Source organism: Physella acuta, unplaced genomic scaffold (assembly GCF_028476545.2).
Source record: "Physella acuta isolate Inbredline_101_S28 unplaced genomic scaffold, ASM2847654v3 ptg000615l, whole genome shotgun sequence".
Classification (NCBI taxonomy): Eukaryota; Metazoa; Mollusca; class Gastropoda; family Physidae; genus Physella; species Physella acuta.
Window position 1 is genome coordinate 57,821 of NW_026732134.1, and position 24,757 is coordinate 82,577.

The 24,757-nt window shown below is 38.1% G+C and overlaps 1 protein-coding gene across 11 annotated transcripts in view; it reads left to right on the top strand.

Moving 5' to 3' along the window:
* Positions 1–24,757, top strand: part of LOC131947908 (phosphatase and actin regulator 1) — a 69,693-nt gene that overhangs the window by 27,229 nt on the left and 17,707 nt on the right. For 7 of the 11 annotated variants that reach the window (XM_059309303.1, XM_059309299.1, XM_059309301.1 and 4 more), the window contains 3 exons: positions 8,522–8,539; positions 12,042–12,200; positions 15,010–15,114. In XM_059309303.1, coding sequence (XP_059165286.1) covers positions 8,522–8,539; positions 12,042–12,200; positions 15,010–15,114 — 282 coding nt within the window. The remainder of the gene's footprint in view (positions 1–8,521; positions 8,540–12,041; positions 12,201–15,009; positions 15,115–24,757) is intronic. The other 4 variants (XM_059309305.1, XM_059309302.1, XM_059309307.1 and 1 more) reach the window with 1 other exon arrangement.

Below are 24,757 nucleotides of genomic sequence, written 5' to 3' on the forward strand. Positions count from 1 at the left end.
CGTTTTAATGGGAATGTATTGATCGCAGCCGCTGGCCCATCACACCTAATTAAATTTTTGTTAGGCTTCACCGAGTTTCCCCCGAGCGGTTGACAGGTTATGGTAATTTACGACGTACATTAAGTGCCTCTCCGTGAAGTACGTAGGTCATTATGCAACAACTGTTGTGCGACAGCTGGTGCTGTAATTAGGCGGATCAACCGGACATTACCTATTTTGTTTATTTTTAATTTTATTTTATTTTATAATTAGTTAAATTATTATTAACTAGTTACGTAATTTGATTTTAATTTTTTTTTAAATTTTTAAATTTTTTTTTTTTTTTTAAATTATTATTTTTAAATTTTATTTTTAATTGTTGTTTACTTGTTGTTTAATTTAATTACTTTGTATAATTTATTTGTTTGAAATTCATTTTAATTAGTTTGCTGTTAATTACTGGCGACAGATGTTACCAAGCGGGTGGTGGTGGTGGTGGTGGTGGTGGTGGTGGTGGTAAATTTGCTTAAGATTATAAACTTCAAGTTTTAAAAATCAACAACGTTATGGACCATTCAGCAACACAACGAACGGTTACCGAAAATAGAACATCCATTTAACCACATCTGTTACTTAACGATCCGTGATCCTTTGTTGACACGCGCTGCGCTTTTAATGGGAATGTATTGATCGCACCTACTGACCATCAGTATGATGGTCCATCTATGTGTAATTTTTTATTAACGAGTTACGTAATTTGATTTTAATTTTTTAAATTTTTAAATTTTTTTAAATTTAATTTTATAATTAGTTTAATTATTATTAACGAGTTACGTAATTTGATTTTAATTTTTTAACTTTTTAAATTTTTTAAATTATTATTTTTAAATTTTATTTTTAATTGTTGTTTACTTGTTGTTTAATTTAATTACTTTGTATAATTTATTTGTTTGAAATTCATTTTAATTAGTTTGCTTTTAATTTCTTTGTTGTACGCCGTTTGAAATAAAAGACTAACACTAGCGTGTACTAGAAAGTGTCATTGTGTATAACATCCATTTAACCACAGCTGTTACTTATTAGCGACAGCTTGTACTTATCGATCCGCCCGTAATCCTCCCAGGCGCTCCCCGTGGTTGCTTAATAGCGGGCTCACTGAAGCGATCACAACAGGTAATTAATCGAAGCCATTAAGTCCCTCTCCGCGTTAAGTGTGGCGACAGCTGGTGCTGTAATTAGTCACGGCTCTCGGCTTTTTTCATTAGACTACAGCTGTACATGAACTATGTTCACATATCGTACGCCCGGTCATTCTTTGATCAAATTAAAAAATTTTGTTTCCACATGTCATGCGTACCGTCCCTTGCTATGTATGAAAGATTAATGGTTGTAACTATTCGCTTATAGCGAGGGTCAGCGAAAACAAAAATATATTTAAGGGTCGGAATTTTCTTTCAACCACCGTTAAGTCAGGTTTTGAGACGAAACGAAGTCTCGGTAGGTTCGTGTTTTTTAATGGGCGACAGGGCGACTTGGTGCGTTGGTACGTAGGTATGCGGGGTAGACATGTTTTTTACAAGTCTGGAAAAGTAATTACGTTTTTTATGACCGTTCCGATTTTCTTTTGATCTGACCACCATTTGACCACACTGAGCCAGATAAATTTAACAATTGTCGCAGCGGGGTTTATTTTAAGTGCACCCCGTGCACGCTTGTTTACATTTTAAAAGACGTGTCGCGTGTCTTCCCCTTACGGCTTCCCTAATAGAGAAACGAGAGGAAAGACAACTGTTCTAAAATTACAACAACCTTGTCTACAGACACGAGTATCGTCCCTTGTGAAAAAATTCGCGTCAGAATCCTTAACTAAACAGTCAATTTCTTTAAAAAGTTAAAAAATAATTTAGGAAGACAAGGGTTAACAAAATATATATCTTAGTCTTGCAGCAGATTACCTTCCCATGTTCGCTTTAGTATTACAGTTTTCATCAATCTTCTTTTTGACTTGAACTTCTTTAATTTTTAAGAAAGTTAACTTATACATAATACATTACGTCTAATGACAATTTTTTTATTTTTACCACTCAATGTATTTTCTTTTTCTATATCTTACATTGTCATCTTAATTTTTGATCACCTTAGGTGGTGGTAAGGTGGTAAGGTGGTGGTAAGGTGGTGGTAAGGTGGTGGTAAATTTGCTTAAGATTATAAACTTCAAGTTTTAAAAATCAACAACGTTATAGTACGTCGTGTCAAATGACACACCGTTAAAATGTCTACATTTAAAGTTCACCAAAATAATGACGTAAAAACTAAATATGATATGACGTTAGCATACATATCATTCAATCTAATCACTCTAAAGTACAAATCAATAATTTTGATTGATTAAGGGGCTGGGTGAGTTATTTTTATTTGGGTGCCCAGGGAAGGTTTGGAGTTGGTTGGGACAGATTTTATACACGAGTCGGTGACGTTTTCACCGAGGGAGGTTCGAAGCTAGACCATGCATGTTTTGGAATTGTTAGGGGTCGAGTCTATAGTAGGGTCGGGGGAGTTTTGTTAACACCGAGGCAGGTTACAAAGTTCGTACATGCATCATTGGAATTGTTAGGGAGAGTTAAACTAAGGTCGGTGAAGTTTTCACCGAGGCAGGTTACAAAGTCGGTACATGGATGTTTAGGAATTGATGGCAGTCGAGTTCATACTAGGGTCGGGGAATTTTGTTAGCACTGAGGCAGGTTGGAAAGTTGGTACATGCATGTTTGGGAATTGTTGGTAGCCGAGTTCATACTAGTGTCGGTGAAGGTTGGTTTTGAACTCGGAACATGCATGTTTTGGAATTGTTGGTAGCCGAGTTCATACTAGTGTCGGTGAAGGTTGGTTTTGAACTCGGAACATGCGTGTTTTGGAATCGATAGGTGTAGAGTCCATACTAGGATCGGTGAAGTTTTCACCGAAGTGGTTTCAAAGTTAGTACAGGCATGTTTTGGAAGTGTTAGGGGTCGAGTTCATACTAGTGTCGGTGAAGGTTGGTTTTGAACTCGGAACATGCATGTTTTGAAATTGTTGGCAGCCGAGTTCAAACTAGGGTCGGAGATGATTTCACCGAGGCAGGTTGCAAAGGTGTTACATGTATGTTTAGGAATTGTTGGTAGCCGAGTTCATACTAGTGTCGGTGAAGGTTGGTTTTGAACTCGGAACATGTATGTTTTGGAATCAGTCGGTGTAGAGTCCATACTAGGGTCAGGGGAGTTTTCGTTAACACCGAGGTAAGTTGCAAAGTTGGTACATCCATGTTTAGGAATTGTTGGTAGCCGAGTTCATACTAGTGTCGGTGAAGATTGGTTTTGAACTCGGAACATGCATGTTTTGAAATTGTTGGTAACCGAGTTCATACTAGGGACGGGGGTGTTTTCACCGAGGCAGGTTACAAAGTTCGTATATGCATCATTGGAATTGTTAGGTAGAGTTAAACTAAGGTCGGTGAAGTTTTCACCGAGGTAGGTTACAAAGTTGGTACATGGATGTTTAGGAATTGATGGCAGTCGAGTTCATACTAGGGTCGGGGAATTTTGTTAGCACTGAGGCAGGTTGGAAAGTTGGTACATGCATGTTTGGGAATTGTTGGTAGCCGAGTTCATACTAGTGTCGGTGAAGGTTGGTTTTGAACTCGGAACATGCATGTTTTGGAATTGTTGGTAGCCGAGTTCATACTAGTGTCGGTGAAGGTTGGTTTTGAACTCGGAACATGCGTGTTTTGGAATCGATAGGTGTAGAGTCCATACTAGGGTCGGTGAAGTTTTCACCGAAGTGGTTTCAAAGTTAGTACAGGCATGTTTTGGAAGTGTTAGGGGTCGAGTTCATACTAGTGTCGGTGAAGGTTGGTTTTGAACTCGGAACATGCATGTTTTGAAATTGTTGGTAACCGAGTTCATACTAGGGACGGGGGCGAGGGTGGCGGACAAAGTTGTCGATGTAGGTAGGGTGCAAGAGATATTCAACGAGGAGTGGTGTCTACAAGTTATGTATCCCAGTCTGTTGGAGTGGTTTCTAGGGGGTTGTGATATTAGTTGAATAAATATTTGTCTGTAGGATTGTCATACAGCCTTTGTCTGTCCAAGGAATAGTGTGAGTAGTAGTACGGTCTGTTTATCTAGCGGTTGGTATTGAGGTTAGTGTGATGACGCAAGGTTGGATGGGAGAAGGGGAACGGGGTTGTGGACAAAGGGAAGGGGAAGGGCGAATAGTGATAAAAATAACTCACCCAGCCCCTTAATCAATCAAAATTATTGATTTGTACTTTAGAGTGATTAGATTGAATGATATGTATGCTAACGTCATATCATATTTAGTTTTTACGTCATTATTTTGGTGAACTTTAAATGTAGACATTTTAACGGTGTGTCATTTGACACGACGTACTATAACGTTGTTGATTTTTAAAACTTGAAGTTTATAATCTTAAGCAAATTTACCACCACCTTACCACCACCTTACCACCACCTTACCACCTTACCACCACCTAAGGTGATCAAAAATTAAGATGACAATGTAAGATATAGAAAAAGAAAATACATTGAGTGGTAAAAATAAAAAAATTGTCATTAGACGTAATGTATTATGTATAAGTTAACTTTCTTAAAAATTAAAGAAGTTCAAGTCAAAAAGAAGATTGATGAAAACTGTAATACTAAAGCGAACATGGGAAGGTAATCTGCTGCAAGACTAAGATATATATTTTGTTAACCCTTGTCTTCCTAAATTATTTTTTAACTTTTTAAAGAAATTGACTGTTTAGTTAAGGATTCTGACGCGAATTTTTTCACAAGGGACGATACTCGTGTCTGTAGACAAGGTTGTTGTAATTTTAGAACAGTTGTCTTTCCTCTCGTTTCTCTATTAGGGAAGCCGTAAGGGGAAGACACGCGACACGTCTTTTAAAATGTAAACAAGCGTGCACGGGGTGCACTTAAAATAAACCCCGCTGCGACAATTGTTAAATTTATCTGGCTCAGTGTGGTCAAATGGTGGTCAGATCAAAAGAAAATCGGAACGGTCATAAAAAACGTAATTACTTTTCCAGACTTGTAAAAAACATGTCTACCCCGCATACCTACGTACCAACGCACCAAGTCGCCCTGTCGCCCATTAAAAAACACGAACCTACCGAGACTTCGTTTCGTCTCAAAACCTGACTTAACGGTGGTTGAAAGAAAATTCCGACCCTTAAATATATTTTTGTTTTCGCTGACCCTCGCTATAAGCGAATAGTTACAACCATTAATCTTTCATACATAGCAAGGGACGGTACGCATGACATGTGGAAACAAAATTTTTTAATTTGATCAAAGAATGACCGGGCGTACGATATGTGAACATAGTTCATGTACAGCTGTAGTCTAATGAAAAAAGCCGAGAGCCGTGACTAATTACAGCACCAGCTGTCGCCACACTTAACGCGGAGAGGGACTTAATGGCTTCGATTAATTACCTGTTGTGATCGCTTCAGTGAGCCCGCTATTAAGCAACCACGGGGAGCGCCTGGGAGGATTACGGGCGGATCGATAAGTACAAGCTGTCGCTAATAAGTAACAGCTGTGGTTAAATGGATGTTATACACAATGACACTTTCTAGTACACGCTAGTGTTAGTCTTTTATTTCAAACGGCGTACAACAAAGAAATTAAAAGCAAACTAATTAAAATGAATTTCAAACAAATAAATTATACAAAGTAATTAAATTAAACAACAAGTAAACAACAATTAAAAATAAAATTTAAAAATAATAATTTAAAAAATTTAAAAAGTTAAAAAATTAAAATCAAATTACGTAACTCGTTAATAATAATTAAACTAATTATAAAATTAAATTAAAAAAAATTTAAAAATTTAAAAAATTAAAATCAAATTACGTAACTCGTTAATAAAAAATTACACATAGATGGACCATCATACTGATGGTCAGTAGGTGCGATCAATACATTCCCATTAAAAGCGCAGCGCGTGTCAACAAAGGATCACGGATCGTTAAGTAACAGATGTGGTTAAATGGATGTTCTATTTTCGGTAACCGTTCGTTGTGTTGCTGAATGGTCCATAACGTTGTTGATTTTTAAAACTTGAAGTTTATAATCTTAAGCAAATTTACCACCACCACCACCACCACCACCACCACCACCACCCGCTTGGTAACATCTGTCGCCAGTAATTAACAGCAAACTAATTAAAATGAATTTCAAACAAATAAATTATACAAAGTAATTAAATTAAACAACAAGTAAACAACAATTAAAAATAAAATTTAAAAATAATAATTTAAAAAAAAAAAAAAATTTAAAAATTTAAAAAAAAATTAAAATCAAATTACGTAACTAGTTAATAATAATTTAACTAATTATAAAATAAAATAAAATTAAAAATAAACAAAATAGGTAATGTCCGGTTGATCCGCCTAATTACAGCACCAGCTGTCGCACAACAGTTGTTGCATAATGACCTACGTACTTCACGGAGAGGCACTTAATGTACGTCGTAAATTACCATAACCTGTCAACCGCTCGGGGGAAACTCGGTGAAGCCTAACAAAAATTTAATTAGGTGTGATGGGCCAGCGGCTGCGATCAATACATTCCCATTAAAACGGGCAGCGGTGAGGAAACTTCGCGGGCGGGTCGATACGTAACAGCTGTGGCTGATCGTTATCTTTAATGGATGTTATTCACAAAGTACACGGCTAGTGTTAGTCTTTTATTTAAAACATACATACATTCAAACAAACCAACAAATTAAACAACAAAGAAAAGAAATATATCAAAGTAATTAAATTAAACAAAGTAATTAAAATCAAATTACGTAACTAGTTAATAATAATTTAACTAATTATAAAATAAAATAAAATTAAAAATAAACAAAATAAAAATAATTAAAAAGTAAACAAATAATCAAATTACGTAAATTACAGCACCAGCTGTCGCACAAAAGCTGTTGCATAATGACCTAAGTGCTTCGCGGAAAGCTACTTAATGTATGTCGTTAATTACCATAACCCGTCAACCGAGCGGGGGTAACTCGGTGAAGCATAACAAAAATTTAATTAGGTGTGATGGGCCAGCGGCTGCGATCAATACATTCCCATTAAAACGGGCAGCGGTGAGAAAACTTCGCGGGCGGGTCGATACGTAACAGCTGTGGCTGATCGTTATCTTTAATGGATGTTCTATTTTTGTAACGTTCGTTGTGTTGGAAAATGGTCCCTATACAAAGACTGTTCTAGTACATGCTAGTGTTAGTCTTTTATTTAAAACATACATACATTCAAATAAATAAACAACATTAAACAACAAAGAAAAGAAATATATCAAATAAATAAATAAACAAAAGTAATTAAAATCAAATTACGTAACTAGTTAATAATAATTTAACTAATTATAAAATAAAATAAAATTAAAAATAAACAAAATAAAAATAATTAAAAAGTAAACAAATAATCAAATTACGTAACTCGTTAATAAAAATTACACAATATAAACAAAGTAATTAAATTAAACAACAAGTAAACAAACAAATTAAACAAAATAAAAATACAATCAAAGTAATTAAATTACGTAACTCGATAATAAAAATTAATTAAAAATTTAAAAACTCATTAAAAACGCATTAAAATTACGTAACTATAAAATTTAAAAATTAAATTCAAACTCATTAAAAAACGCATTAAATTACGTAACTAGGTCAAAAATTAATTAAAATTTTAAAAACTCATTAAAACTCATTAAAAAAACGCATTAAAATTACGTAACTAGGTCAATGATGACGTCACAAGGTCACTAATTACGTCACAAGGTCAATGATTACGTCACAAGGTCACCAAAAGGTGACCTACTTCCCCACCACCTCCGCCAACCCCAGTTGGCGTAGTATTTTACTATATCTCGTTGTCCCGCCTGCGCATCCTGCTCACCCACCCTCCCCATCCCGATGCGCCAGGCTGGGAGTATTTTACTATATGTCATTGTCCCGCCTGCGCATCCTGCTCCCGAGTATTTTCCTATATGTCATTGTTCCTCCCCATCCCCACCTCCGCCAAAAATAATACCCAAAAGGGACCTAATATACTACTAACCAAATCTTTATGCTATAGTTAAACTTTTTTTTTTTAAATGGGGTCCTAGTGTAAAATGCTGTCTCTCTTTCTGTCCTACTGAACAATGAAGATTTTATACGTACGTGAAATGAAGATTTAAATTATATATCTACGTGCAATGAAGATTCAATTTGTACGTACAATGAATATTTTAATTGTACGTTCAATGAAGATTCAATTTGTAGGTACAATGAATATTTTAATTGTACGTTCAATGAAGATTCAATTTGTACTTACAATGAATATTTTAATTGTACGTTCAATGAAGATTCAATTTGTACGTGCAATGATTTTAATTGTACGTGAAATGAAGAATAAATTTGTAGGTAGAACCCAACCTGTTGCTGAACATGTCTAGATTTAATGTTGAAGTATTTGTTTCCTCTCTGTGTTTAGATGAGCAGTCCCCCGCAGGTAACATTTACATTGTCTTATCACCTGCATCCTATACATGTCTAGCCTCCAACGCTGGCACCTGTTCCCGTCATGGTGCGGCTGTATATCATCTCCCCGTACCACCTCTTCCGTTTTTTATCTACCTGTATGTCTGGATATATCTCCCCCCGCCCTTTTCTGCCTTATAAATTCATGGTTTAGCTTATGCCTGTATCTTAACATTGTTGCCCATTGCACCTTTTTCTTTCACTTCATTATTATGCTTGTATGTCAGTATGTTATCAATCAGTTATAAAACAAACTGTTTCTTAGTTACTTTAGCGTATAGTTATGGCGAATATTTGCTTTTACCTACCATCTGTGTTTTGTTTTGTCATAAACCATTCAGTAGAAAAAATCGTAACCTAATATGTTTAGTTTGGCCTCTGTACGTAGATGCTACCTGTTTTTTTTTAAACCATCAGTTCTGTTGGGAAAAAAAATCAACGTTAATATATTTAGTTTGTCCTAATTAGTTTTGACTGTAAGATATTAACCCCTAAAAGCGTGTTAGTTAAATGATTTGCTGAAACCCATTTTTTTACTAAACATAAACCTGCATTTTGTTTTTTCTACATTTCCTACTTAGTGTAATCTCTTTTTGATGTGTTTTTTTCACCTTTATCTGCATGATCGTGTGCTGTCTTTTAGACATGTACATTTGTAACCCTCCCCCACCCATACATACTTCACTACATAGATACATTTACGTATATTGTATACGCATATTTACATATTGCACAGTAACAATTAACTTATCTCGTAACTTACACTGGTCAGTAATTTATTTGATCTTCTAGCCCTACCTGTCTGATACACCTGTCTGTTTCTACCTGCCCAGCGTACCTGTCTGCCTCTCTGCTCAATATTCCTATCTATTGCTACCTGTATTCTACCTACCCAATATTCCTGTCTATTGCTACCTGTATTCTACCTGCCCAATATTCCTATCTATTGCTACCTGTATTCTACCTGCCCAATATTCCTGTCTATTGCTACCTGTATTCTACCTGCCCAATAATCCTGTCTATTGCTACCTGTATTCTACCTGGCCAATATTCCTATCTATTGCTACCTGTATTCTACATGCCTAATATTCCTATCTATGCTACCTGTATTCTACCTGGCCAATATTCCTGTCTATTGCTACCTGTATTCTACCTGCCCAATATTCCTATCTATGCTACCTGTATTCTACCTACCCAATATTCCTGTCTATTGCTACCTGTATTCTACCTGCCCAATATTCCAGTCTATTGCTACCTGTATTCTACCTACCCAATATTCCTGTCTATTACTACCTGTATTCTACCTGGCCAATATTCCTGTCTATTACTACCTGTATTCTACCTGCCCAATATTCCAGTCTATTGCTACCTGTATTCTACCTACCCAATATTCCTGTCTATTGCTACCTGTATTCTACCTACCCAATATTCCTGTCTATTGCTACCTGTATTCTACCTGGCCAATATTCCTGTCTATTGCTACCTGTATTCTACCTGGCCAATATTCCTGTCTATTGCTACCTGTATTCTACCTGCCCAATATTCCTGTCTATTGCTACCTGTATTCTACCTACCCAATATTCCTGTCTATTGCTACCTGTATTCTACCTACCCAATATTACTGTCTATTGCTACCTGTATTCTACCTGCCTAATATTTCTATCCATTGATACATGTAGTACTCTGCTTCCCTGGAGCTCTAGCAGCAGTCGGCGCCATTTTGTGGTGCCGTCAGATATCAATACAGGACGATCACGTCCCCCCACCCCCATTCCATCCCACCTCGCAGTTCGCAAACACCCCATTCTCGAACTTGCAGAGTTGTAGGTGAACGGAATCAATACAATTCCACCGTGGAACGAAATTAGCCACGAACCGAAGTGCTAGGCATTTGTTGTGTACCAAGCGGGGATTAAACTCTCTACTTACTGAGATGTTGATTTCTTGTCTCACATGGGGTGTTCATATCTTGATTTGTGTGCTCAAACTCACACGAAACGAGAACTGTTATTCGAAGATCCGTCATGTGTATTACAAATATTAATCGTTGAAATGTGTAAACAAAGTGTTCATTGACAAATGTCAAGCCTTGTTTATTTATAACTATCTAGGCCAGTTTATTTCTTCATCCTGTCAAGTGTGTCTCTACATTTTCTATTGTCAGGATTCTTTTACACAACAGCACTTGTCAGTGCTGAATTAAACATTAAGGATGATAAAAAAAGATCTGTGTCATTATATCCACTCTTTAGAAATCGTTTGCATTCGCGTTACTCGTGTTACAACTTATCCTTTTGACGTGGTTAATTGGTAACTGTTTAGAAATGTACATGGATGTATGGATTAATATATTTCGGTATCAAGTGAAAATATGACCTCAGTAAAGCCCAGTGACTTATTTCTTCTTCTTTTTTTTTTAAGTCTTAACAACAAATGTTACAGCAAATATTTTTCACATCATACCTCAGCATGGTAACCCCCCCTTTTGCATGTTCATTTTATATTTTAATCATTATAATAAGGGTAGCACGTTATTTTATTGTTTCTTTTCAATTTTTTCCCCTTTTTTTCATGACCCCTCTCCTTCACCCTTTTTTTTGGGGGGTTTGTTTTCGCAGTATATTAGGTGTTCTATTAATAGATGCGTAAACAAAGCATAGAGGAATGAGAAAGCCAAAACACAACATAAACTAGTTCACCTATCTTTGTTACTCACACCAAACGACTCGTGTGTCATTTGTGAAACAATTGACACTCACACTGTCACGGTTACTACTGACAGTGTCAAAACGTCACAATGAAGTTTTTATGAGGGAGACAGTAAAATTTATATTTGTCAATGTATATAATTCTTTATTTTAACCGTCAGTCTAACACATTCATGTTGTAAAACTATTATTTTTTAAAATAAAATATTCCTATTGTAAAACTTAACTCTTTGCATACAATTCCGAATGCAATTATTGTATCTAAATGTGTTTAACAAAGCATGAGTTGAAGCATGTATATATTTTTACTGGATTTTAATTTGATGATAAAATACATAAATAACATTGTTGACTATAACGATATCAACCCATTTTTAAGCTTTTTTCGATTATAATTATTTTAACAATTCAACCAGAATGTATATTACAGTACTGTCATTCACACACAAACACACAAAGAACTAATTCGTGCATTAACTGTTTTAATTAAATTTCTGACAGAAATATGGAAATTTTTTTTATTGAACAATATAGTCTCATTTTATAAGAGACATGAATAATTTTAATTGTGTTTGAAAAAAAACCGGATATCTTTTAACCTGGACAATGGATAACTAAAAAAATGTTCACCAAAATGTCGGACACAATTCACGGATAACTCGGAATGATGTCAAAGAAAAGGTCCAAAGTCCAGCAATCGGCGTCCTGCTGGGCTCTGCACGAGTTACCCCCGCCATAACCCCCTGTTTCTGACTCTCTCCCTAGATGCACGGAAGAACGGGGACAGCAAGCCGGTCACAGCCTCAGCCAGCGCCACCCCGCCCGCAGAACGGAAGAGCAAGCTGTCGACCCTGGGGAAAATATTCCGCCCCTGGAAGTGGAAGCGGAAGAAAAAGAGCGAGCGGATCGAGAAGGCGGCCGTGGGTGAGTAGCTGTTTGACCTCTTCTCGGCCTAGAACCCCCACACCACGTGTTTCCAGCTAGTCGGCCTTGAACTCTTGGAGTTCATTGCTAGATTTAACTAGCGTGGTGTCTCAAGGTCTCTATCGTCTGTGTGAGCTGTTTTAATTTCTCTCTAACCATCTACCTCTGTCTACTGCCCCCCCCCCCCCCTCTCCCTCACTTATATGTCGAGGTAAGCTCTATGGTAAAACTACAGCTTTCCCGAAGGACCTAGCAACTATGTCATCATATAAACCACATACATAAATATAAATAAGTATGTGGTATTGTTGCTTTGACTGTCGGAAAGTTTGACCGAGTGGGTGAATTTAAACAGCTGGTCTGGCCTGTAAAGCCTAAAGAAAAAAAGCCTCAGCAGATACGGTTACGTATATATAGTTGGAAGCTACAGAGATTTCTATCATGTATACGTGAGTTCCGGTACTAGAAGTACTAATAATGCTGTAAGGGGAACAAAATCACTCAGTGGACCCCCAGTGTAGTGCTGATTGGTTTGTAATGTTTAACAGAGTCCAGTTTCAACTGCCGTTATCTCATATATTTTTTTCATAACTTTGTACCTCTGTGTCTACCTTTGTTGTACTACTGTACTACATATTCAGAAAACAAAATGATGTTGTACCAATGAATTTTCTAGCTCCAAAACAGTTTAAAATTTGAAAAGTTGAAGTTGGCACACCCTCCCCCCGTTCTTATCCAACCCCCCCCCCCCCCCCCCCCCCCCCCCACGCATATAAATAGTGAGGGCTTGGTGAAGTGTGATACAAATCGGTGCGCCTCAGCACCTCGCTGGGGTCACTGGGATGACGTCACCGAGTTCACCGTGAACTTGCAGTGTATGACTACACGCTTCACCAGTCTTCACGCTTCACTTGCCATATGAAGCGACCCCCCCCCCCCCACCCGCATTCACTGGTATCATGTGAGTTCATAAATCAATGACGTCTTCTATAAATAGATCAAGACGTATAAATTTTGTCAGCAGAACACGAAGCCGACCCTCATGGGACAGAAACTTTTAAGTAACTTTGCTTTATACGTAGTGCCGTTAACAGTCGCTCGGCAAGAATAAAGAATTGCACCACCACACCCTCATTTAGTAAAATAACTTTTATTAAGAAAAGTTTGAAAAACTAGTGCGTGGAACAAGTATAAGAACTACATTACAAGATGAACTAATTTCAGTTTCCTTCATGTTGGTAGTAGAAATAATTTGACTCTTAGCTCCAAAGTTTAAAATTAAAACGTTTCTATTGAAAAATAAGCAAGTAAAAACTAGTTGTAAAAACAAGTTGCAAAATCGTAAAAATAAGTAGAAAAACGTAAAAACAAGTTGCAAAAACCTAAAAAATAAGTTGCTAAAACATAAAAGAAGTTGCAAAAACAGTTTGAACAAACTTCAAAAAACAAAATGAACAAACTAGAAAAAACAATTGGAATAAATATGATAGAAGTCGAACCAACAGAGCCTGCATGCGATGCCAAGTGTATTGGGTGCCCTTCACATGTGCTGTCTAGGATTGATGAGATGAAGTTTAAACAAATTAAGATGTCATTGAGAAGTTTACTTTATGGAGAAATTGTTTTTTTTTAACCGGCTTGTGCTATCCGGGACAATTTAAAACAAAGCTCAAAAATTAATTTTGAAAAAATTCCGCTAGAAAAAAAAGGGGACTGTTTAACTCCCCTAGCCTCGAGGCTCTTCTGCTGACATAGGCGGGAAGTCAGGCTTAGCTGACGTCACACTCGTCACGTATGACTTTAAGCACAATACTTAGTAACCATAGCAATGTATTGAACACAGCGTGGGGGCGGGATCTCTTTTACCTGAGTGATTAAAACAGCACGTTTATATGTGCATTAAACTTGGGAAACATATAAAGCACATTAAGTCACGTAAATCCAACGACGAAAGACTGTGGTAGAGAGTTGAAACTTGGGAAACATATAAGGCACATTAATTCATGTAAGTCTAATGACGGGAGAGGGTTGAGCAGGGGTTGGATAGATCGCGTTTGAACGTTTACTCCAAATGAGAGTACTTAACGCGCTAGACATGATTTTGGCACTGCACGGTCGACATTCCCCCCTCCCCCCCTAACCCACGACGGTCCTTTAATACCTAAAGGTTCCTTCTCTATTATACAATAGTACTTAAATAAAGTGAAAATTGTGATCGGGTGCATTGACGTCATGGCGACGTTATTGAAATTACCTTTCGGGTGCTTACCTTCAAGGTATTTTCGGTGTACGTTTTATTAAGGTCCATACAAACAGAAAGATGGTCACAAAATGACAAATACGCTAGTGCAGATGTACAATTATGATACTGTTTTAAAATATATTCTTGCTAATGTAAAATCTGCTTATGTTTTTATTACAAACCTTAAATTCTTGCTACTGTAAGTGAAGCACCAAGTTTCATTTAGCATCGCTCCTTAATTTTTGCCCAACATTTCGTTACAATTTTCCGCGCTACGTATTTTCATGAAGAAGTGTAATTCTCTCCTCCAATTTTTTTTTATACATGGTATACTCCCCTCAACATTTGAACAAAACGGTATCGATAAAAAAATATTATTTTGCAATCAGCATATCGACCCTTTTTTTTGCATGATTTACCGGTATTAGCTTTGTACATGCATGCGACTTCTTGATGCGAGCCTTGCTAGGTGGACGCACTATTTGTTTAGACGTACCCATGTAGGTAGTGTAGAGGTCTCACCACACACAGGCCATTTTGAATGGACGCTTTCCGTCTTCGCTTCAGAAATCGAACGCAAAATCTCCATGCGTACGTCCAGGGAGGAGTTGATACGAAAAGGTGTAATTCGGGAACCAGACGGCACGCAGAACCACTCGACTCCAAAGATTGGTAAGTTTATCCAAGTTTTTTTTATAGTGGGTGAGTTGGTGAGTTTTATGTTATGTGTTGAGTACTGCCTGGTGTGATACACTTCTATGTTGCATGTTGTATCTTTTCTACACTGTCATCTTGCAATTATTTTTTATATTGTATCATTTAAACTTAGTTATCTTGCAAATTTTGGTGCATTTATTATATATATATATATATATATATATATATATATATATATATATATATATATATATAGTATATTTTGATTTAAATTAAGTTGTCTTGCAGTATTATTTTTATAAAAGCTGTATCATTAAACTCAGTTGTCTCGCTATGTTTTGCTGTTAAAATTCAGCAATTTAAACTTAGTTGTCTCGCAACTGTTCGCTTTTAATATTGTATCATTTAAACTTAGTTGTCTGGCAATTTTTTTTTGCTTTTAATATTGTATCATTTACTTTATTTACACATAGTTGTCTCGCAATTATTTGCTGTTAATATTGTTTTTTCAAAAACTTAGTTGTCTCGCAGTGTTTTGTGTAGTATTGCGGTATTCATATTGGTGTGAATCTGTCATGAACGACCTAGTACTAAATAACCTCCTACGAATATTTCTCATGGTCAACTTTGTTCAGTGATGACCGAATCGTCCTCTGTTTACTTAAAGTGTAATGAATGTATCGACGGTCTATAAATAGACATCCTGTAATATTTTTAGAAACGAATGTGAGTAACCTGTATTGTTCATACATTCGTGTTCTGAGCTGTGCCTCCCCCTGCCCCACTTGTCAGTATTTAGATTGTCACACCACTCTTGTCTAACAATGTCATTTAAGTCCGTTCTGTATTGTTCTATTGTTGTTATCAGGGCCTGCTAGCTTCCTGACTGCTGCTATGGTGTTTTTAATTGTATTTTGTTGAATGTTTACTTAACTCGCAGTTGATGACATCTTCGAACGCTAGAACACATTTTTTATCGTTCTTTATTTATGTTTTACTTAACTCGTGAGATTATTAATTAAAAGAAAAACCACATAATTTTTAATCGATTTTTTACGATTCTGTTCTTATACCCTAGCGAATTGAATACTTTCTGTAGTCAGTAATAGATGAAGAACGATAAATGTAGGGTTGAAGCATGGTTGTCAACAATAGACGAAGAACGATAAATGTAGGGTTGAAGCATGGTTGTCAGCAATAGATGAAGAACGATAAATGTAGGGTTGAAGCATGGTTGTCAGCAGGCGGCAGTAAACGTAGACCGTTTATAACTTTGATTCTCGCGTCCCCGTGCTCAAATACTCTCTGGCATAATGGTGCCTCGTGCTACACGACGGCAACCATTTCACGAGCTACACGACGGCAACCATCTCATGAGCTACCTGTTGGGTAGCCTATATGCTGCGGGCAGTGCCTCCTGCTATACGACGGCAACCATTTCATGAGCTACCTGTTGAGTAGCCTAAAATGCTGCTGGCACTGCACGACGGCAACCATCTCACGAGCTACCTGTTGGGTAGCCTATATGCTGCGGGCAGTGCCTCCTGCTATACGACGGCAACCATTTCATGAGCTACCTGTTGAGTAGCCTAAAATGCTGCTGGCACTGCACGACGGCAACCATCTCACGAGCTACCTGTTGGGTAGCCTATATGCTGCGGGCAGTGCCTCCTGCTATACGACGGCAACCATTTCATGAGCTACCTGTTGAGTAGCCTAAAATGCTGCTGGCACTGCACGACGGCAACCATCTCACGAGCTACCTGTTGAGTGGCCAGCACTAACCTAAATGCAGCTCAGGTTAAAATAATTTATCCAGGAGTGGAGGGATGGGGGTACGGACGGAAGGTAGATTAAAAAACCCAACAAGACCTTCACTGTCTTCTATTTTTCTCATCTCTTGAGCTTAGTTTTTTAGTGCTTTTTATTAAAGGTCGACAGGTTTTTTAAAAAAAAAGATATACACCATTACATCACGTGCGTTTTGGCTCCAGCCCATGTCTCTGCTCACCTACAGGGAGTGTTCAAAGGGCAGGTAGATAGCCTTGAGTTTAGGTCAATATACGCAGCACGTCGTTATACTTAAGTTAGACCTGCCATTCATTCAGTCTTCGTGTCCATTGCGCTTGATTGTAACTGATGAATTTTAACATCCCAATGTTCAAATAGCCAGACTTCTAATAGTAAACGCTATGTAACATTCAAGTGTTTCAATAGCCAGACTTCCCAGGATCGTACTTCTCCAGTACATGTCTACACGTTAAAAAAATAATATCGTTTATTTTAGCTAAGTGTATGTTCTTGTTTCTTCAACAATTAGCCAGCTGCTGTTAGTGTGATTGGTTAAGTGTAGAACAGTATTTTTGTTTCGTTTTTAGTTGTTTTTTTGTGTGTGTGTGTGTGTGACATAGCTCGCTTTTTGTTTTAGTTTCTAAAGTAAAGATTTAAAGTGAAGATGGCTTAGGAAAAGTTTTTCTTTGTGACTTGTGTAGGGTAGAATAATAAGTTCTGCGTGTGTTGAAATCTAGGGAAGTTACTATTGCTAACGTTGAAGTCTAGCCAGTCCCCATTGTTCCCGTCTACCCCGGCGGTTAGATCCTCACCTGTCCTATCAGCAGGTGAAGGACGTCCTTGTTGACAGACACACCGTTGATCAAAGGTAGCTGAGTGGCTCAGGTATGTTTGACCCGGCCTACAGACGTACTATGGTGCCTCTTTGATGCTTACCTCAGCAGTAACCCCCCCCCCCCCCATCTCAAACCATTTCGAGTTGCTTGCCTTTGTCCTTTTTCTCCTTTGTTTAAGAGAATAAACAAACAAAAAATTATTAATTGACTGGCTAATTCTGTGATTATAAAAGTCAGCAAAGCTGTATGTAGCTACTGGCATTGTCATTATAGTTGTGTGCATCGGCCCTATAGCTTCTATCACTGACATTTTAGTTGTGCGCATCGGCCCTAAAGCTTTTGTCATTGTCATTATAGATGTGTGCATCGGCCCTATAGCTTCTGGCATTGTCTTCATTGCTTATTTGATAGTGATATAAATGCTGAGTAGTGTTAGCAGTGTGGACGTTGAGCATGGTTAACGATATAAAAAACTGACCAATCGTATGGTGTTGTTATTGAGCTAAGTCTCGTAAACGTAAGGGGGGGTGGGGGGTGGGGGGCTCGCGTGCAATCATGTATTAGCTATCGGATATTGATTATTAGGTGAAGCTGGCGCCGAAGCTATGAAAATTACACTGGCGTATTCGGGGATGCATTCAATGCTTTGCTAACTCATTCATTGAACAGCTTTATGTATATTTTAGTCTTTTCAATATAAAATACAACAAAGAAACGAACACATTTTATAAACTCGAATTAATAATCTGGCAATGATGTTTTGGGCGACGAAATAGTCGAATGACAGAGCATACGACTGCTACCCAAAATTCTCGAGTTCGAATCATGGTTAAAATACGTAGAACGTGCATGAGTCCTCCCAGCTCTGATGGGTACCTAACTCAAATTAGGGAAAGTAAAAGCGGCTGGTTATAATGCTTACCATTCTATTCCTTCACATGCCGAGGCCACAGAAGCAGAACTCTACTTCACTTGCCCCGTAGACAGTCAGGTTTGATAGGGACCTTGACTTGGTTACTTTGAATGTCTGTAAGATGCTGCAAGATGCATTAAAACAACAGAGTAGTTCTATGTTGGATGGTGCATGATAGCTATTTGTCTGTTGAATACAACTGGTTATGGTGTAGTGTATGATGGGTGGGGCAGCCATTTATCTATGTATCTAATTAATTAGAACAGCTGGTTACGCCAGGTTCATTAACCACCACGTTGTGCTCGATACTCATGCGGGTGGGGTTTTGTAAAGTTTGACCTGAGACAGCAGTTGTAAAGTTTGACTGCTTGTAAGTTTGACTGCTTCTGTATCTCGAGTAAGTTTTAAATAGACTTCTTGTATGTCTCGAGAAAGTTTTAAAGTTTGACTTCTTGTATGTCTCGAGAAAGTTTTAAAAGTTTGACTTCTTGCGTACCTCGCGAACGTTTTAAATCTTGACTACTTGCATGACTCGAGAAAATTATAAAGTTTGACTGCTTGTGTGTCTCGAGAAGCGTGTGTGTTCCGAGAAAAGAGTTCAAACTCCAGACTAAACGCGACTTGTGTCAATATTCGTATGTAGGAGTGCGGCTATGGTATAGCTATTGTATGTACATATGTGCCGCTATGGTGTGTATATCTGCCATAACGGTATGCATATCCGTAAGTATATCGTCAAATCCCAGCAAGCTGAGAGGCCGGCGCTGCTTATGACGAGAGCTGACAGTCCCCACTACACACGGACGTATCAAGTCTGGCGCAGTTGTCCTTCCCTTTCTCCCCCCACAGTGGATGTAACCTACTGGTTCGCCAACTCTGTAAGACACCCCCCCTCCCCCGCACTAGAAAAAAGAATGAATGGGTCTGTTGAAGTTTCCCCCCCCCCCCACCCCTGCCCTATTCCCCGTCTCCCCCCATCCGTGGCTGACATATCGGCACATTAGTCCTCTCGACTTGGTCGGCCTCAGCTTCATTTTCATAACATTATTCATGCGTGACTTCTGACCCCGGCTTGACCTTATCTATCCTAGCAGAGCTAATGTCTGGTTCAACTCGTACACCCCACCCCCCCCCCACCAGCAGTAACAAACCACCCAATAGGTTATCAGCCAACACACAAGGGACCGAGGCAGATATTGTTTAGTATCTCGGCCCTGTTTGATGGGACACCGCAGGGGACATAACTCTCACGTTTTAAAACGCCGGGAGTTTCTTTGGCTGTCGTTGTTGTCCATGTGACTATTACATGTTGACATCTGGGGTTGACTCGCCGGCAAGACGTCATGTAGGCAAGATGCTGACTAGACAACTCAATTGGAGTCACAAGATTGATGACAGTTGCCGGATTATTGAAATTGTTTTGTGATATTTAAACAAAATTCTAATTTGGCTAAAGTTGGGTGTGTTTCACACATGGATTAGTGCGAGGTGACCAGTTGAGAGCGTCTAGTTGACCAATTATGGTCACGTGACCGAAATGGGCTGTTGTGTTTCTCACGGTAAGTTTAGCCGTTTGCTGTCTTTTGTTTATGAAATGACGTGTTTATGAAATGACTTATTAATAGAATTAGTCCGTCTCTTAAAAAAACACAAAAAACCCACGTAGATTTGAAATCCTGTATGTAACATTGAAACGTGCTAGTGCAATGATATTCGCGGTGTAGATGTAACTGTTACATGTAGAGCAAATACCGTGTGACCGTTCTGTACCCTATAGCTGGGTGTCAGGTTTTGTTGTGATGTCTGGGTTTTGTTGTGATGTGTGGGTTTTTTGTGATGTGTGGGTTTTGTTGTGATGTGTGGGTTTTGTTATCATGTGTGGATTTTGTTGTGATGTGTGGGTCTTTTTATGTGTGGGTTTTGTTGTGATGTGTGGGTTTTGTTGTGATGTGTGGGTTTTGTTGTGATGTGTGGGTTTTGTTGTGATGTGTGGGTTTTGTTGTGATGTGTGGGTTTTGTTGTGATGTGTGGGTTTTGTTGTGATGTGTGGGTTTTGTTGTGATGTGTGGGTTTTGTTGTGATGTGTGGGTTTTGTTGTGATGTGTGGGTTTTGTTGTGATGTGTGGGTTTTGTTGTGATGTGTGGGTTTTGTTGTGATGTGTGGGTTTTGTTGTGATGTGTGGGTTTTGTTGTGGATGTGTTGGTTTCTGTTCTTGAGGTTTTCTGTTGGTTCTTCAAGCCATACAAAACTAACTGTCCTTACATTATGATATTTTAATCTAGGTTTGAAGATTATTGGAAAGAATGGTTTGATCTAGTCTCGTGAGCAACTTGTGTTTGTATTTTATCTAGAATCTAGATAAAGCTGTGTTGGAATAAAACTAGCTATGATACATTACTGCTCTGAAGTGACCATATATTTTCGACGTATTATAGTTGTATTTAGAAATATGTCATAAACACTATGAAATTATTTTATTCTAATTTTGAAAATTAACTAGGAGTTGAAACAAATAATAAAGCATTAGGATTAGGAGTTTTAAAAATGTCCCTTTTGAGTAATGCAAGCACTCAGTAGTTATGTCCCTTGTTTGCAGTTACGTCCCTTGGTGTGCAGCAAAAAAAAACGGGGGCGAGTGTGTGGAATGTGGACGTTGTTGCTTGCATAGAGGGGGAAAAAAGATCCAGGGACTAGTTGTCCAGCATTCGTTGATAGCGGGCCATTTGAAATTTGAGATTAAAACTTTTTCTCTGTTAGGGTCCGCTTTAGACACCGCGTTAGGCTGTGTACACTGTATATAACAAGGGGGTAAATGGATGAGCAGTTGAGCATACACTAAAGCTGTGGGTGTTAGATTTGAAATGAAACTTAACATTATCCGCGATTGACAATATCAAAACTGGGGATGACTGATTTTAAATGAAATTTAACATTATCCACGATTGGATATACTAAAACTGGGGATGACTGATTTGAAATGAAACTTAACAATGGCCGAGAAAGCTGTAACTAATGAGGTGCTAATTGACAGCAGATGAAACCCTTGTCAGAACGTTTGACAATTTATTATGGCGGTCTTGTCAAAGTAGACCCTGGGAAAATTGCTGGCTCCTATCGCAAGATGATTTCTGTGTGATGTGGTGGTGTGTGTATACATCATCACAAGATGTTTTCTGTATGGTGGTGTGTGTATACATCATCTCAAGATGTTTTCTGTGTGGTGTGTATACATCATCACAAGATGTTTTCTGTGTGGTGTGTATACATCATCACAAGATGTTTTCTGTGTGGTGTGTATACATCATCACAAGATATTTTCTGTGTGGTGTGTATACATCATCACAAGATGTTTTCTGTGTGGTGTGTATACATCATCACAAGATGTTTTCTGTGTGGTGTGTATACATCATCTCAAGATGTTTTCTATGTGATGGGGTGGTGTATACATCATCACAAGATGTTTTCTCTATGGTATGGTGGTGTGTGTATACATCATCACCACAAGATGTTTTCTTTATGGTATGATGGTGTGTGTATACATCACCACAACATGTTTTCTGTGTGGTGGTGTGTGTATACATCATCACAAGATGTTTTCTTTATGGTATGATGGTGTGTGTATACATCACCACAACATGTTTTCTGTGTGGTGGTGTGTGTATACATCATCACAAGATGTTTTCTTTATGGTATGATGGTGTGTGTATACATCACCACAACATGTTTTCTGTGTGGTGGTGTGTGTATACATCATCACAAGATGTTTTCCGTAGGGTGTGTTGATGTTTGTATACATAATGTTATGGTGTGCTCATCAAAGATGTCACCATCCCAACTAGCTGTTGATTGATGGTGTGTTCAATCATACTCTCCATGTCATATTTTGTTATGTGCTGACGTCATATCAGCACCGAACTAATGATTCAGTATCTTACACACGCGTGTGAATTATGTCTACTTTTATCACAGTGCTCCTACTTAAAACATGTATGCGTGCAAGTGTTATAAAACACTTATCGTGTACAAGATTGTTGGATCAGTGTAACCTAAGTGTCCCACTGTCTCTACTGTAAGACCTCAACATTAGCAGCTCGTGTATCTTATTTAACTCCCAAAAGATAACTTTTTTTATTATCTGCCTGTCCTAATCAGCTCAAGGGCGAGCTACGACGGTGTGTTCAGAGGTAGTCGATTCTTTCATGTAACTGTACAGGCTAGGTAGTCGATTCTATCATGTTACTGTGCTGGCATAGGTAGTCGATTCTATCATGTTACCGTACATGCATAGGTAGTCGATTCTATAATGTATCTGGTCAGGCATAACTATACAGGCTTTCATAACTGAATATGCCATGTAAATATACAGACATTTGTATACGAATATGAGATGTAACTGTACATACGTAGGTAGTCTAGTCCGTTATACGGCTGATATATCGATCTCTTGTTCGCGTGAGCGTTAAATTCACGTGCATTACATGGCATATAGATCTATTATTCCGCTAGGCTTTAAATAGTAGTGCAAGCTTGGCTGTTTTTTCTTGAGGAAAAATAGAAAGGTTGTCCAGCAATACAGGAACATTTAGTTGTGCTTGTTGTTTGCTTCGGTTGTTGCTGGTAGAATGGTTTTAACATTAGAATAGTGGGGAGGGGGAGAGGTGGAAGACAGACACGAGTCATAAAAGAATAAGATAAGACAGTCACCACCAATAAATGACTAAGTAAGACAGTCACCACCACAAATAAATGACAAAGTAAGAAAGTTACCACCAATAAATGACTAAGTATGACAGTCACCACCAATAAATGACTAAGATAAGAGTCACCACCAATAAATGACTAAGATACGACAATCACCACCACCAATAAATGACTAAATATGACAGTCACCACCACCAATAAATGACGACAGATCCTTATATGTTGTAACTGGGAAATGAGAGGTGCAGGCTGTAGTTGAGTCTGGTGTCACATCAATAACCTATTGTTTTTAGTCTAATCAGCTGTTCCAGAATTCAGTTGTTGTGATGTGTGGCATGTAGACTTGTAGCCCCCGCCTAGTTCTTGCCCGTGTATCAGGTTGTGAAGGATTTGTTGAATAATTCGGGCGACCAACCCATCTGATAACACTGGGTGCCAAAAAAGGGATGACACTTTCCGGTTGTTGTGACCCTTGAACTCTTTAAAGTTCAAGCACTCTGCGCAGAGATTACGCAACAAATGCAAAGGGAGAGAATTATTTTTGCTATCACGGGGCAGCGAGTTAGTTAACCGGGTTATTTCTCTTTGGTGTGTGTGTTAACAAACTTTAATGTTTCTAATATACGCAGTAGCTTTCGAAGTTTGGCAATGATAGAAGTGTTTATGGCTGCAAACACATTTTTTGTTGTTGTTGTTGTTGCGTCAAGTTTAGCTTCAGTGTGCGTGAGAACATGACGCAATACCCAGCTTACTTTGTTGGATACAACTTGTATCTCTCTTTTTTGGATTCATCTTGTATCTTTGATACAACCTATATCCCTCTTTGTTGGAAATAACCTTTATACCTGTGTATTTAATACTAATTGTATCCCCAGGTGTTGGATACTCCATGTATCCTGTATTCTAGACACATCGTGTATCCTGTATTCTAGACACATCGTGTTTCCTGTATGTTGAATACAACCTACCTATCATGTTTCTCTCCCTGTTCTAGTTGTTTGTGCTGACCAGTTTTTTGTTTTGTTTTTAATTAACAGAGAAGAAAAAAATGTTTGTTTGATATAAAAATGGCTAAGGACGTGATCTAAAATATTGCTTGGTAAAAAAAAAAAAATCAAGTTGTTTATAATAAGACTCGTGGTTGGAGTTTTTTATTTAAAAAAAAATAATTTGAAGACGGAATGTCGGTGAAGGCTAGTTGAGATGTTTTTCTGGCTAGTTTTTAGTGAAGCTACTACAAGTTGAGGGGGGAGGGGGGATGAACGGAAGTGACGTATGGTCGTTTAGTCCCATACCTGTATCAGAATTCCAGTGTTCTGCCGGCGCCAGCGATGTGAACGCACCCCCGGCTTAATCCCCGTGGGTAGATGATCACATAAGGTTAGGCCGCTCAGGTGCCAGAAGTCTGGTACCACA